Source organism: Eubalaena glacialis, chromosome 4 (assembly GCF_028564815.1).
Source record: "Eubalaena glacialis isolate mEubGla1 chromosome 4, mEubGla1.1.hap2.+ XY, whole genome shotgun sequence".
In the NCBI taxonomy this organism is placed as follows: Eukaryota; Metazoa; Chordata; class Mammalia; order Artiodactyla; family Balaenidae; genus Eubalaena; species Eubalaena glacialis.
In genome coordinates, this window is record NC_083719.1 from 56,449,648 (window position 1) to 56,465,337 (window position 15,690).

The window sequence follows — 15,690 nt, forward strand, 5'->3', positions numbered from 1 at the left end:
GAAGCGGTTCTGCCCGGAGACACCGGCTGGTGGGCGTGGTGCAGTCCGCACTGCGGTCTCTACGGCAGCCCGAGGCGGACAAAGAGCGTTCACGCAGCCCTCGTTCCCCGCGCCCGCCCCCCCCCCCGCCCCATAAATTTAAGACGAGAGAAAAACCTTGTTTTAGATGAAAAAAAAATAAACGCTAGTCGTCTGCCGCTACATTTGGAAACGGTCGCCTGTCCCCAGAACAAAAGGCTGCAGGGTGGGGGCTGGAGTTGCAGACCTGGTTCTTTTGTTTAACTTTAAAAGCACTGATGTTCCTTTTCAGATTAAAAAAAAAAAAGAAAGAAAGAAAAAAGAAAAGAAAAAGAATGTGAGCAACAAGCAGTCTTGTTATTTTCTTCGGAAAACAATATTTAAGAATAGGATATGTCAATAGTGAAATGCCTCATTTGAGCATCTCAATAACGCTTCATTTTCAAACTACAGCCCTTTAATCTGATCTGTACTCATTTAGTTTATTTGCACATTTTCTCCTTGGAAGATTTCACACGTACTGATTTTGGGTGTGGCTACGGTATGAATCAATGACTTTGTATTTTTAAAAAAATATTAGTTGTCAGCACCTTTGCTGGGAAGCAATAATACATCAGGAAGTGTTTTTCTATCTATAAAAGGTTCATAACCACCCAATGTGGTGCGAGGAGAGGGACCACCATCCCCATTTTGGAGATGGGGGGCCCAGAGAGGCAGGAAGGATAAAGGCACCGGCTCAAGGTGACACCACTCATAAGTGACAGAGGTGCCAGCACTGCAGCATCACTGGTTTTCTGGCCCTGTCATGATGTTAGTGCAGGACAAGCTAACATCAGGGAGATCAAACAGCAATTTTCAGAGCTTGCCTTTATACAAAGGCAATAGTCATCCACTTGTGGGCAGCGCCCCATGCAGGGAGGTGGTTCAGCAATCACCTTCCATGTAATTATATTCCTGCTTTGTTACTCTGCTGGTATCCTTTTAGTGCCCCATTTCTCAGGGGGTTTATTCAAGCTGCTTCTGTTTGAGGATAAACTAGAGGCATTCAAGTATCGCTGTGAAGTGCTCTCTACTGATTTTTACACTACTGGCGCTTAGGGATAATATTCAGATTTGTCTTCCTGTCTTTTAAAAAAATTTTTTTATTGATGTATTATATAGAGAGGAAAAGGCACAAATCATAAATGAGGAGCTTGGTGAATTTTCACAAAACGACATACCTGTATGATCCTGATCAAGAAGCAGACATTACTGGAATCCCAGAAGCCCCCTCAGGTTTCCTTTTCAGTCAGCATGCCTTCCTGATTTTTAATTCCCTGATTCAGTCAGGTTTTTGCAGGTACCTCTGAAATGGCAGTATTGATCCCATTAAGAATCAACCAAGTGAGTGAGCAGAGCCATTTCCTAACGCACAGTAACAGATGCTGCTTTTCCTCTGGAGATCACTCTCTTGGGTCCTGGGGTCTCGGATGCAGATCAAGCTGCAGGGCCTTCCAGTGCTAAGTGAAAATACTGCTCCCGTAGCTTTTCTGATAGTCTAAGATGACTTAGCAACAGGGCAGGCTGGCTGTTTCCCTGTGCCGGACTCGCTGCTGCCTCAGCTTTCAGGTCCCAGCTGGACCTCCTCCAGAGGTCACTCTGATACCACGGCTGTAGTTGCTGGTGCCCATGGACCCCGTTGTGTGAAGCAAGATGGAGATGCTCCAGGGGGTTCGGCTCTGATTGTGTGCTGCAGGCTGGGAAAGCCGTTCATCATCTGTTCCTCTTGCTTCCCATTTCCCCTCTTGTCTTAACAAAGGCTCTGTGGGTTTGGAGACCCTGGTGACTTGGAATTTTGCCATTTGATGACTTAGGGCTCTCTGGGAAGTCCAGAAAATAGATCTGTAGGAAGATGGTGGTAATGCAGTAAATCAACAGGCCTGAAACACCCCAGCATGGATGCTTAGTAAATTCTTCATGAAACCCGGTGTTACTGAACCAAACTCGGGTCTGCTCACCCTCGCACAGTAAAGCCAATCTACTGACACCAGGTTGTGGTGAAGGAAAGTGCAGCTTTATTGTAAGGTGCCAATACAAGGAGAATGGGTAGTTTGTGCTCAAAACCCTGAACTCCCCGAAGGGTTTCAGTGAAGCATTTTTAAAGGCAAGGTGAGGGAGGGCGTCCCAGGGTTTGTGACTAGCTCGTGCACAATTCTCTGGTTGATTGATGATGAGGTAACAAGGCGGTAATGGGCACTATGTGCTCTTGGTCATCAAGTAGTTAATTTCTTCCATTTGGTGGTGGTTTTAGCATCTGAAAAACAAGTCAGGAAGTAATGCATCAGATACTAATATCTAGGTACTTCAGAGAGGCGCTAAAGCAGAGGATATAGGGGAGGGGTCTGTCCCAGGAAGGCCCCATAGGGTCCTGCTTGGTTACACAAGGAAGAGAGACCATCACTCATTTCTTCAGCTGTATTCAAAATGCATAATGTAGGGTCTGGTCATTTCTTCTCAAATTTGAAACAATAGACTTTCCTCAGACTGGTCTAGCTTTAGTTAGTTAGTTATGCAGGACTCAATGCCAAACCATTGTTGTTCCATCAACTGCTCTTTGGCACCTCTGTTGCCCTCTTCCTAATTAGTCCCCAAGAAGGACTTAACAGTCATCCCTATTTTTAGCAGAGCCTCCACTCCTCCTGTTTATTTTAGGACATGGACTACATATATCCATGCCTTGCAAAACTAATTCTAGAGCCTTGTGAAAAGTTTTCTTTGCTTTATTTTATTTTTTTTAAAAGAAACTAAAACATATAAAGAATACAAGGTATCCGTTTGATGTTTTCAATTACTGTTAAAGAGTGTAACTTTCCTCTAGTTAACATTGGGAATCAGCAGGATTTGTTCATAAAAAGATAGATGTGTGTAACATCTAATGTCCTGGATTTTTAGATGTAAGTTTCGCTAACTACAGTGTTTCAGATGTCATTTATTGAATGTTTTTAGTCTAAGATGGTTAAGAGAATTAAGAACCCAGGAAAGATTTGGGGTTTCATTTCCATTTTATTTCAACAGGAAAACAACAACAACATGGTGGGAATTAAAAGAAATGTTGGGGACTGTTAAATTTATTATGTTCATCTTCATACTTTTCAAAGTCAAAAGGCAGATGCCTTTCTGCTTGCACTGCTTAACTGGTATTACCTACTAAGGGTTCTTTGATCCATGCTGAAATATAAGCCAGACACTAAACTCAAGGTCATTAAATTGATGAGTCATTATTAATCTTCTCTAAAGGCTTACTTTTTAAATAAGTTCTAACTTTTAGGCCAATAAATAAATTATTATAAATCACTTCTTTTGCTTGCTTCTAATGTGAAATGCTAGCCAAGACCTAAATTATTTATCATCAATGCTTTGAAATGATGAACTCTGTAAGATACTGTCTGCATTACACATAACATATAAATTATGAACGTCAAATTGTTGGCTTAAAACAAAAGGAAAAAAGCAAATTGAAGGTTAGGTCAAGGGAAAAAATTGGAAAACTTTTCTCTAGGAAAGAAAACCTTATGGAATTTAGCATTTCTTTGTTTTAATTGTTTCTTTATGATTCAAATCTGACTTCAGATCACGTTTTAGCATAGTTTTGAAAATAGAATCTTATGGTTATAGTTTAGTAATAATTTAGGAACTTGGGCAAAAAATATTCAAAGTCTGTTTCTGAGAGGGAGCAACTAAAGCTCATGGAAGAAAACCAACTTGCTCAAATAGCAGTCAGATAGAATCTGTGTACCATTTCAACACACAATGCATGGTCATTTCTTTCTGCTTTCTTCAATCTATTGTCTCTTTCAGGATATAGATTTTAGCCTTAAAATGAGAGGTGTTTTTAAAAAATTGTTGGTTTTATTAAATAATCCTGCAAAACGCTTGCATGATCAGTAAACTTGGCAAGATCTAACCTATGTAAAATAAGGCGACCTGGCTCTTCCTTATTGTTCACCCTGACTTGTCCTGTGATACCCACCCCCCAACAATACACACACACACACACACACACACACACACACACACACACACCCTTTTCTCCTTTTTTCATCTGTCAACTTTATGTGCACTTTAGCCTCCCCTTTGTGCACTGCCACCCCTGGAATCAGAGAACTGAGATGGAAATCCATGATCCTTTGTTCCTGCCTGGTCATCAGGCTATACACAGACAGTGATGGTACTTGCTTCCAGGGCTGGAAGACAGCGCCAGGTTAGGTAAGGGTGTTCTCAGGATGCTAGCCATAGGCCAGCTGCCCAGGGGTGACAGATGTTCTCTGGGCCCAGTTTAAAAAGTGGAGGTTGATCTCCTCCAACTGGTGGGGTTGTTTTGTCCCCACCTGGGTAAGCCTGTAAGGGCACAGTCATGATAGTTTGCTGGAGAAGCAAAGGCCCAGGGAAGAGCTTGACCTGGCGTGGATTGGGGGATAGTCAGAAAAAGAGCCAGGAAATTCCATGGCTTTTCTACTGCCCACTGGAAACCAGGATGACCTTCTTCTGAAAGCCTCTTCAGACCTTCTTTACCAGCACCCCGCTATCCCCTCCACCCGTGAACTCAGGGAGGGGACTATGTGAGAAGAGCCAAAGAAGACATTTTTTTTGTCCTGTGAGCTTTAGAGGGGCCACTGCTGGCTTCTTCTTAGGCACAAAGGAGCGATATATAAACTGACTAAATGCAATATGAATCTTCATTGAGAAGTAGTATTTCCCTTTACTAACATTATCCAGTAGAAGGTATAAGGTAATTACACAGTATTTTCTTTCTAAAATTGGTATAGAAAGTGGCTTGGTTCCAAAATTTTCCTTTCCAACTAAAATTACTAGTAAATCCATTGTAACCTTCATTTTATAAGTGGTAGTGGTGATGATGCATCGTTAAGACGTAATTTGGCTGGAAATTGCTCCCTTGAAAAGAGAATCCTGAATTTTTAATTTCACTGGGAGTATAAGTTACATTATCAGCTGTTTGCTAATGTAACTTAAAAATTACTAAATGGTTTTTCTACTGTTTCATACTTTTTCCATTGCTAAATTACAAATCATAGAACCAGGAGTTTATGAAATAAAAAGCAAATGTTTAACTGCATGTGTCATGACATTGAAGTTAATTGAAGCCAAGGGAAAAATGGCAAACAACAATCTAAGAACAAGTCTATGTATAACTCTAGATGAAGCCATTCAAATCATGTAGCAATTTAGACATTTCTTAGAACAAAGGCAGAAAAATTATACGAATTTAATTTTAATACATATGTTCATTATTAACTTTATTGACCCTACTTGACAAGGCCTGAAGACAAAGTGGAGCTCAGACCTGGAGCACAGATAATCCGGTCAACAATTTCCAATTAAGCAGCTCAGACAGGAGCTCGATGATTTTCCATGCTAGCCGAATACACAGTATATATACGTGGAAGTAAAATATTCTAATGAATTCAGGCCTCTCGACCTGTCAGGCTTTCTGTGAAACAAACAAACAAAAAAAACCCCATTTATCATTTCTGCACGAAAAAGATCCACAAAATCACAGCGTGCCTTTCTTGTTAAAATTTAAATACTCCATTAGCACAAATGCAAACTGAGACTGTTAATGTTTCCAGGGAGACCCATAAAATTCTCCCTGTAATTTAGCCTCTCTTTAGGAATGTTAACTCTTGCACACCTGAATTCTTCCCAAAGATTGTATGAGAAATTTCTGCCTCTATGTAGTAGATATACATCTATTTGAAAATATTTCTCATATTCGTAAAGGTGTTTGGTGTATCATCTGAAGATATTTTAGATGTGTAGTCAACTCAGTTTCCAGAATCTTTGTAGTCTGTGTGTGTGTGTGTGTGTGTGTGTGTGTGTATCTACCTTCATTCTTTGCAAGACAGGAAAACTGAACAAGATTTAAATGGGGGTAAATGCACGTATGCCTTAAGGATTTAAGAGGTGTGTTTAAATAACACACTGCCATTTATACTCCCAAGTCTGTATGCATGACTAATGACCAGCAAAAATGATTAAATGACCAAGTGTTTATTTAGAGATAGTTCACCTGTGTGGTACCCCTAGACGTTCAAGTCCCTGCCTTTAGTAGATAGGCAATAATGATTGTTGTTCCAGAGGTTTGTTTCCGGCAATTGAGGATGCTTCATGCAGGGGTACAATCAAGGATACTACCTACGTAATGGCTCTACCATGAGCCGTCTATTTGGGAAGATATAAAAATACATGAAAAACAAACACACACTCCCAGTTCTGTGGTTCCCCAATTTTGCCTGGCCTGCTCCCCTGGACTCCCACCTCTGCTGTACCCTTTAGCCATCTCTCTTGGAAGGTCAGGAGAGAGGAAGCAGGAAGAGATGAGGGAGGTAGGGCGTCAGCACTCCTTACCCTCTCATTCCCCTCACCCCAGCTTCCAGTCTTGTGAACGGAAGCCTGAACTTTTGTGGGAATAGACAGTTCATGGCCCTCAACTCTGTAGAAGTTTTATACAGTATAAAATGTTGCCACATTTCTTTGCCTCTGGATAAGAAAATTCAGGACAACTAACAATTGTGAATGAAAGAGCTGTCTGCCAAGCTAGTCAGGTAAATGCCTGGGAGGACAGAGAGGCCACGTCTTTTAAGATTGAGATCCAGCTTTCTTAGCAAAGATCACACAAATTTTGATTGATATCTAGGGGTTGAGAAATCAAGGTCAAGAATGGGAGGGGTAAAGAAAAGTAACCAGATACACACACAAAATGCATATGCACACTGCAAAATCTTTAAAAACAGAGCCCTGGACTTGAATGCCAGCCTCCGTATCTCTGCTTCCCCACCCTCATTCTACATTTTCTAGCCACGTACAAGCGGACCATGGGAAAGCTAGCAATTGTCTGGTAGCCCCCTAACTGCTACAGGCTCACCATCTTCCTGTCCTTTCTACTCCCTCCCTGGAGTAAAGCCTGTCATTTTCCTAATAACTGTTTTCCTTTACTCTTCCAGAAGAGCTGCATTTACATTTTATGGGGGGCAGGAGTTCAGTCCACACTGCTAGTTATCCTTCCCCTGTGGCCTGGTGGAGAGACTTCCCCGGCCCTCCCATTTTGTGGGCATCCACTGCTGGTCACCACGCTCTTCAGGAAAGGATTTTCCACATCCTTCCTTAAAGCCTGAGAAATGCTACCGTGATGCTTTCCAAACCACTTCGAAATGAGTAACTGGAGATCTGTCATCTGTCTTCCTTTCCTTCCTTAGGAATCCGATCATGGGACACAAACCTGATTGAATGCAACCTGGATCAAGAACTGAAACTTTTTGTATCCCGACACTCTGCAAGATTCTCTCCTGAAGTTCCAGGTGAGGCTTAGTTCAGTATTAGTCAACCTAGAATTTGAAAGGACCAGAACAGACCATTGGCTGGAAAGCTTTGCCTGGGGCATGGAAAAGATTTCCTCTTATTGCTAAAGGATTCTTTGTGTTTGTTATTATCAACTAGGTTAGCAGGAAGCCATATTTTAGGAAAGTCAACTAACTCTTAAGTTGTCACTGTGTGGGTTTCTATTTTGTGGAGTCTTAAAAGTTTTTAAGTTCTAGGGTAAATTTAAAAAATTTTTTTCATATTTATCTCACTGTACTCTGAGCTTAAGGGTTTGTAAACTATTTAAATGTTAATTTTACTCACATGAAGTCATGAATACAAATTGGATGCTCCCAGAATTTCATAACTGCCCTTCCCTCTCAAGAAAATGAAATATCTGCTTTTCTGCATTTTCTGTCTCAATGAAATATACATTATCATTTTCGTCATTGCATTATCACCTACTTTTCTTAGTGTGGGTAAAAGAGTCTGAAATTCCAAACTACTGTTAAAATAGCCTTTCTTTCAGAGATGAAAAAGAATACTACAGAATAATTAAAGGTAAGGACACAAACATTTGTCATTTATGAAGATGCTGCCGCTAACTAGCCGCTTCACTGGGGATGTAGTCTACCTGTGCCTCTAGGCCTGGGGATGTAGGCAGACTCACCCACCTTGTCTTCCTCATGTGAGCTGTGACCCATACTTCTCCCACTTAGTCACATTTGAGGATTATGAACAGAGTTACTTGCCCATAAAGACTCTAAACCTGGGGTGTGTTTCTCAAAAGCTCTGCCACTGATCTATCACAGATACTGTTTTGCATTTTATTTCTTAAATATCACCTAAATTTTATGTAGAAGAGAGAACACTCTTTTCTGTTTACATGATTCTGTTGTATGATTGCAAATTTTGTTGGCATTGATAAAAAAACCAGCAAGGAGGTTCAGCCTTTTGGACTGATTACATCATATTCCATTAGCCTTGTGCATACTGAGATTGAAAATCACTTACGGAATGTCAGTGCCTTCATGCATCGCACTTGGCTGCGGCAGTATGCCCATGACACTGGGGTAGTTCTCCTTGAGTTGCTATTAGAGTAAAATCCCATACTTTTCAGTTCTCAAATGAATTGTAGCTTTCAAGCATGGAGTTGAGTAAATGTGTTAAGAACAACTTAGCAAGAACTGGTTCATTAAAAGTTAAATTTGCCGTAAAGCCATGTGAAAATCAGCTCTGTAACTTTGCGTCGAGACAAAAAGAATGATCCAGAGACTATCAGACAGCGCATGATTTGCTGAAGTAAAGGTACGGTATGTGGTTGTTTCTCTCGTTGTTATGTTGTATTTGTTATGTCTTGCACATTTCCGTGACTTTTAAATTCATCTCATGAAAAGAAGAATAAGGGAAGTACCCTTTTCCAACAAGTATGTTTCAAAATGTAAAATTCAAGCTTTTATCCTTTCTCTGTAGGTTGTTCTGGCTTTCTTACTATGACTATTTTTTTTTTTTTTTTTTTTTTTTTGGTAAATGAATCCTGTGATTTGCATTGTGTTCATTCATACTTGTATTTGACTTTATAGAATGACAGTATATTGTGAAATGAAAGGCTGCAAGAATTGCTAAAGAATTAACCATTTTTGAACCAGGGACCTAGTATTACTCTTGTGGACTAAGGAAGGTCAGGTCCCCCCACAAACCACTACCTTAGGCTCATGTAGCCCATTCTCCCTTCTTTTCCTGCTGTCACCCACAGTAAAGATTGGTTACCGACCTAGTTGTAGCAGTGCTGTGCTAGGCTCTGTGTCTAGAGATTGGCGCCTGGACACACAGCACCCTCCCATTCTTGCCAGCTCCAGGAAGAGGTTATGAGCTTCCCTCCCCAGCCTAAGAGTGCAGCTGTGCAGGGCTGGGCCTCCGCTCTGAGAACCGAGCATCCAGAATGCAGCCATGGGGGTGAGGCCCTATGTGGGAAGCATTCAGAGCGGGGTGTAGGTTTCTAACCAAGACTACAACAGAGGATAAAAGCACACGTCAGATTCAGTTCAGGTAAGTAAGTGTGTTTTAGAGAGAAGAGATGTTACGTTAGAGGATGAGGATGCCAAATTGGGGTAAGCGGAGATCGTAGGGTGATCGCTGGATTGGACCCAAAGAAGCCTTTAGCTTTTCCTGAACAAACTGAAGGGTTTTATGGGAAAATTTGAGATCTGTTTTTTAAGTGGCTTCCAATCTAGTGTGTCTTCCCCACTCACTGATAGTCTGTAGAAGCTAACGCATGTACCTCAGGCCCCTAAAATGGAGGCAGCGGAACCTCTGCATTTAGAGTTTCAAGAGTCTGAGTTAACTTAGAGGCAAGGAGCAAGATGAAGGTTGACTCCTCTAAAAAAATAAAGCTGTTCCTTCAGCCAATTAAAACATACCTAAATAGCACCTACAGTGTGCCAGGCCCTGTGGGGTGGGGAAGGTGAACATGCAGTGACGAACAAAAAAGCACAGTCACTGCTTTGCTTACTCTTGTCTTCTTGTGAGAAGAGCAGGCATTTAACAGTCATATACAGACTAGCACAAACTCTAGCACCCTGCATCAAATCCAAACAGTTTTTGTTTTGCTTTGCTTAGGCTGGCAGAGTTTTAATAAAATATTCACTGTGCTCCCTGATGACACGGGTATAGTGGCACTCAGAATCTGTAGAGATTTGGTCCAGGACTCCTGTGGATACCAAATCCGATGAATGCTCAAGTCCCTTATATGAAATGGCATGTTGTTTACGTATAACCTACGCACATCCTCTCATATACTTTAAATCATCTCTAGGTTACTTATAATACAATGTATAATACCTAAAAGCCATGTAAATCGTTGCCAGCCTGTGGCAAATTCGAGTTTTGCTTCTTGGAACTTTCTGGAATTAAAAAAAAGTATTTTCAACCCTTGGTTGGTTGAATCTGCAGATGTGGGACCCGCAGATACGGAGGGCCAACTGTAGATGAGGAGCTAGGGTTGCTCATATATCTCTTTTGCATTCATGCTACTATACCCCTGTTGCTATTTTTAAAAATTGGAGAGTCCTTATAAAAGACTGGTGATAGCCTCAAATGCAGCTAATAGCTCATGCGAGCAGCACAGCCAGATTTGTCAGATTTGTTCCCTTGTACTAGTTTATGTCTTGTACTAGTTTTTAAATATGGTTTTGAGATTCAGTTGGCCTATTTCTTCAGGATTGCAGGTCTGATTGAATGGCCTAGTCATCTTGAACAAATATCCTTTGAGCAGGAAGCTGGAATATGTTGCTTTCTCTGCAGAGGTGGAGGTCATCTACTATGAATAATGAGGTGATGGGTCCTCCAGCTCCCCAGAATGTGAGCTCTGGGATCACCAAGTGCCGTCCAAGTCTGGCATACTCTAATTCTTGGAATAGTCAGTCATCTAGGGTCATCTTACTCGCTCAAACCTGTTGCAGCATTGACTTCCTCAATATCCTTCAACAGATGTCTCTGTTCCCAGGGCAGGTCTCTGCTGATTAGCCCTGGTGTAACACCACTCCTGGCCACATCTAAGCAGGGTTCAAGTGAGACCAGTTATCTTGAGAGAAAAGATTATGTATTCTTTCATGAACACCCCCCCAGTCTTTTCACTCAAGTCAAAGTTCAACAGTTGAGTCTTTTCAAAATAGAGGAATAGTCTTATATTTCCTTATATGTACAAATTCAAATACTATCATAAAATTTTTGTTTATATGTTACAGTATTTTTTTTTGTACCTTAATTGTGTTGGGTGAGGATCATTTTGATAAATCTTACCACGAGAGTAGAGCTAGGTTTACCATGCTGAATGGAATTTATTTCACTCTCCATTCCTATTTGCTTCTTTCCCTAACTTAACTTTAGATCTGTCTGCCCCTAACAATAGAGAGGACTATCTCCTAGGGTTATAGAAAGTGTCCCATGATTGCCTGTGTTAGACAAACATCATTTCAAAACAACAAACAAATACAGAGCATTCCTAGGACAAGGGACACCAGAATGAAAATTAATTTCAGTCTTTTTTCCATCATTTTGCTACTTCTGCCTACAAAAATAATTCAACATTTTTGTTAACCCAAATCCTCACCAGCAACAGAGCATGATGCAGATTCTGGGTCCTAGCTCTAAAACTTATTTGCTGTGGGATCTCTGACACAAGTTACCTAACCATTCTATGCCTCAGTTTTGTTGTTTGTAAAACAGAGATGATCGCTTCTACCTCATAGAGCTTTCATGAGGATCAAATGAATTAATTTGTATAAAGATCTTGAAACAGTGCTTATCACATGGTAAAACAATAAACTAAGCTTGTATTAAAATTGTGGCCCTTGTTGAAAATCTATCAGATTTGTATATTTGGTGATTCTTATTATCTAGGGGAAATAGTGGCTTTAGATATTGGCTGGCTTCCTTTTTGTAATAATTAAAAAAATTGTATGAAAGGTGTTTCTCAGAGAAGCAATTGCCATCGACATTATCAGAAGGCACATGGTTGCTGCTTACGTGCAGGAGACAGCAACATTCTTTGGCTGAGTTTAGGAAGGTCCTTTGGGTGTGAGAGCGAAATGGAGTTGATGCATTAAGGTGCTGCCATAGCAGGACCGTAGGGCAGGGTTGAAGACCATTTGCAGAGTGGTCCTGTTGCTGCCTCTCTGAGGATGCTGATGTGGATGAGGTTGCTAGCGTGCTCTCTCGCTGTGATGATCTGTCCATGGGTGACGTCTTCTGATCCCTCCTACCCCTCGGTTCTCTCTTCTTTTCTCTCCAAACAACAAGTGACTATAGACTTTTCCAGTTTTAAGAAACTGAGATTTCTTATGGCTTATTTTCTTAGTCAACTGAATAAATAGTAAGACTTTGGTATATTTACATTTTGTCCCTAGTTTTATAACTCCTAGATCGCATTCACAAAAAAGCTTCATGCGGTGTGATTGACTTTGTAATGTGTATATGGGTGGTTCTGTTTAAGAATCCACGCCTTTTCTCTGGAAGGTAAATAAATCACAGATTTGTGCTGAGTGACTGCTAAAAATATCTTGCCTCAAGATTGGTTTTTGACGGAGAATTAAAATCAAGCCCTTTGAATTTAAGTCATGAGAACCCCTTCCTCCCGTTGACATTAAAGAGTCAAGGATTTACAACATTTGCTGGTAGAATGATAAGAAAATACTAAAATGCTCTTAGAAAAGGTCTACGAATGTTTGTAGTCATCTTCTTTCTCTGTCTAGACTTGTATGTTTAGTCTGTCATTGTACAGAATTATAGCCTAATTGTATGTGCCTAGAATACATCAACCCCTCTATAACAGCCAGTAATGAATGTGTTTTCGGCCCTGCTCCCAACCTTTAAAAGATAAAGCACACAAATACACGTTCACTTGCATTCGAGAGGCTGACTCGACCCTCAGGGATCCTGTGATTTCCAAGGGAAAGCAGATGCTTCATCCTTCTGTTCTCTCTCTCTCACGTGCATACGCACAGGTACAGGCACTTGCTCACATGCCCACCGGGCTCATCTTTTCTCACTGCATCATCATATGAGGTTATGGGAGGAATCCTGGTCTTAGAAGAAAATGGCAAATAAAGAGCCTTAGTTTTGTTGAAGTAACCAGACCTCTGTTTAACATCCATTGAGGTCAATGCCGCCCGCCTGGGAAGGGGACTCCCATTTTAATGCAAATCACTCGCCTTTCTCCACTCGCCCCCTGCCCTCAGCCTTCCCGGCCCCTCCAGCTTCGTGCTCCACCCAAGTGCTCCCATTCACACGCTGCCCCAAACTGCCCGCTTGGCCCCCCCCCCCCCCCCCGCACCCCCGCCCCGCCCGCATTCCTTTGAAACAGTGAGAGGTCCAGACTTTCCAAGGAGAAGATCCAGAATTTGGTAGTGTATGCAATACAGGCGTTAATTCCTGTGAGGTTTGCAGTTTGCTCAGCTTTGAAATTTGGCGATCCTTTATATCCATAGATCCTTACAGCGCATGTGATTTTTTTTTTTTTTCTTTCTTTTTCCGGTGCAAGTGTGGCCGGAGGAATAAAATGGTGTTTCATTGCCCTGTGCAGGTGCCTTCATTCCCCAGGGTTGTTAATGATGACTCATTCAGACCACCCTAGATCTCACTTTTTTTTCAGAGTCAGAAGGATGCTTTACTCTGCCGGCTGTAATGGCTCTCAAGCAGTTCCTAATGGACACTGCGGAACCACTCAACATAGACAAGCACAGGCAGGAAGGTAGCAGAAAATTGGCTGCCCGGGCCCAGTAGCCATTTTGGGGACTGTCAGTAACCCCGCCATTAAATCTCACTGGGTTCATCCCAGAACAGCTGCTACCGTCGCCCACCAAGGACGGCATCTTACGCTGAATGTCAGTGCTTTTGTCTTCATTTCCAGAGACCAAAGAGAGCCCATGGTCTTTGCTAGATTTGTTGCTGTGGTGGGTGTGTATTTGTTTGTTTTTAAAGCACACCACACAGCAACCAGCAAGTACAGTCCCTTTACTTTTTACTGCCTGCTTTTGTTTTTTTGTAGGATGTTTTGTTCAGCATCTATGAAAACATGCTGGAAATGATGGTGGAAGATGAGGAATAAAGCATCAGCTAGTAGATTTCTTTTAAAAAAGTCAAGTAATATTTCTGAGTGTTTAGGAATAAGCAAGGAATTTGTAAAGGGATCTATGGAAGAATTAGGTATCCCCACTGCTTATAAGTTAGTTGGGAAAATAGGTCATTCACAGCTTTAAAAGACACTAACAAAGAGTGTTTCCTTAATTTAAAAACCATGTGTGTGAGAGAGACAGACACAGGAGGAGGGGCGCGGGGGTGGATTTAGTCAAATTCCTAAAGAAGACAAGGGGTGAGAAATGGACATCATAACAAGCATTGCATTTTGATTGTTCAACCAGAGATTGAGTCACAGCGACAGAGGTTACCGAGGTACCAGCATCCCACCCCAGCTGCACCCCAAGCCTAATTAAACGCTACCCAGGCAACCATCAAGTATCTCCAAACATCATACTCCAGGGCTTACGCCTTTTGTTTTCTCTGCCGCGGTCTAAGGGTAATTTCTATTGCATGTGAAGTCAGATTTCCTTGGTCCTAGAGAAATGTGAGAAAGTAAGAAGTGCCCCTGGGGACGTGCACTTAAAAGTGGGCCACAGGGACTGGAGAAATTAACATAAACACAAGACAAAAATAATGTTGTTTTAATAAACTTTTCTAACCCATGTCGTAGACTTGCCTACAGTCAGGACTAGAGAGGTGACTGCTTGCAGAAAATGCAATACGAGAGTCTACATATGATTTAAAAATAAAATTATCTAATTAAAAATGAGCACTAAAAGCCTGGGGAAGGTGGCGTTCTATGAGATGTGGCTCCTTTCCGCAGTTACAGCATCGCTCATTTTAAAGACACACACTGAATTGCCTCTAAAAATTGCCTTATGGAGTTAATTATCTGAGGGTTTGAGATAAAATACGAACATCCCTAGGATTGCCTTGATTTGGAAAGCCCTCTAAACCTGCCCTTTGCTGGCCCTTTCTTTCCTGATCAAACTGATTTTCATTGGAGGCTGTGAGTAAGTGAGGCACAGTGGAGCATTTTGGACCAAACTCATGGATTCCCTGTTTGCATCTCACATGGATAGTCTGGGGAAGGGACAGCTGCTCCCCTGAGGGGCACCGCATTTTGGCGCACCTTGTCCCTAGGATGCTGCTGCATATAGATGTTGCTTTTTGGTTCCGGAAATGTCAGTCGGTGGAAATGTCACATTTGGGGAAGCTAACTTGATAACAGTAAAACTAAAGACGGAATAAATTCTGCATCTCAGGCTGACGACACTCTCTTGGTACAGAGCTCTTCAGCCATTTTGGGCAGTTGTTTTCTGCATTCTAAATTCTCATCTGGAAGTGTAGACCTGTGTAAAAAAAAGACCAGTGAAATAGGCATGAAGACTGATTGATGGAACTCCTCCCCTTTAATGTTTGTGTGCATCCAAGACAGACAGACAGACAGACAGACAGAGAGAGAGAGAGAGAGATGGAGGGAGGGATACCTTATCATATTTGGAAAGGAGATAATCTTTTCACATTATGTCTTTTGAGAAGGTGTCCTAGAATCAGCCAGTCTGTCATTAAACATTTACGTGGCAGTTCCTGGGAGTTGTTTACAATTGAGCGTGAAAATAAGATGACTAACAGAACAAGTCAGGGTATAATAATGTGTCAAATGAGAATTTTGCTGGAGAGAATCCTTCTGTAAATTTTTTTGTTCAAGCTATTTTAAAAAATATACAGGCATAA

General features: G+C 41.5%; 1 protein-coding gene across 1 annotated transcript in view; it reads left to right on the forward strand.

The window, feature by feature from the left end:
- Positions 1 to 15,690, forward strand: part of MAP1B (microtubule associated protein 1B) — a 91,299-nt gene that overhangs the window by 1,441 nt on the left and 74,168 nt on the right. Inside the window, exon 2 of the mRNA XM_061189341.1 lies at positions 7,272 to 7,373. Within this exon, the coding sequence (XP_061045324.1) occupies positions 7,272 to 7,373 (102 nt within the window). The remainder of the gene's footprint in view (positions 1 to 7,271; positions 7,374 to 15,690) is intronic.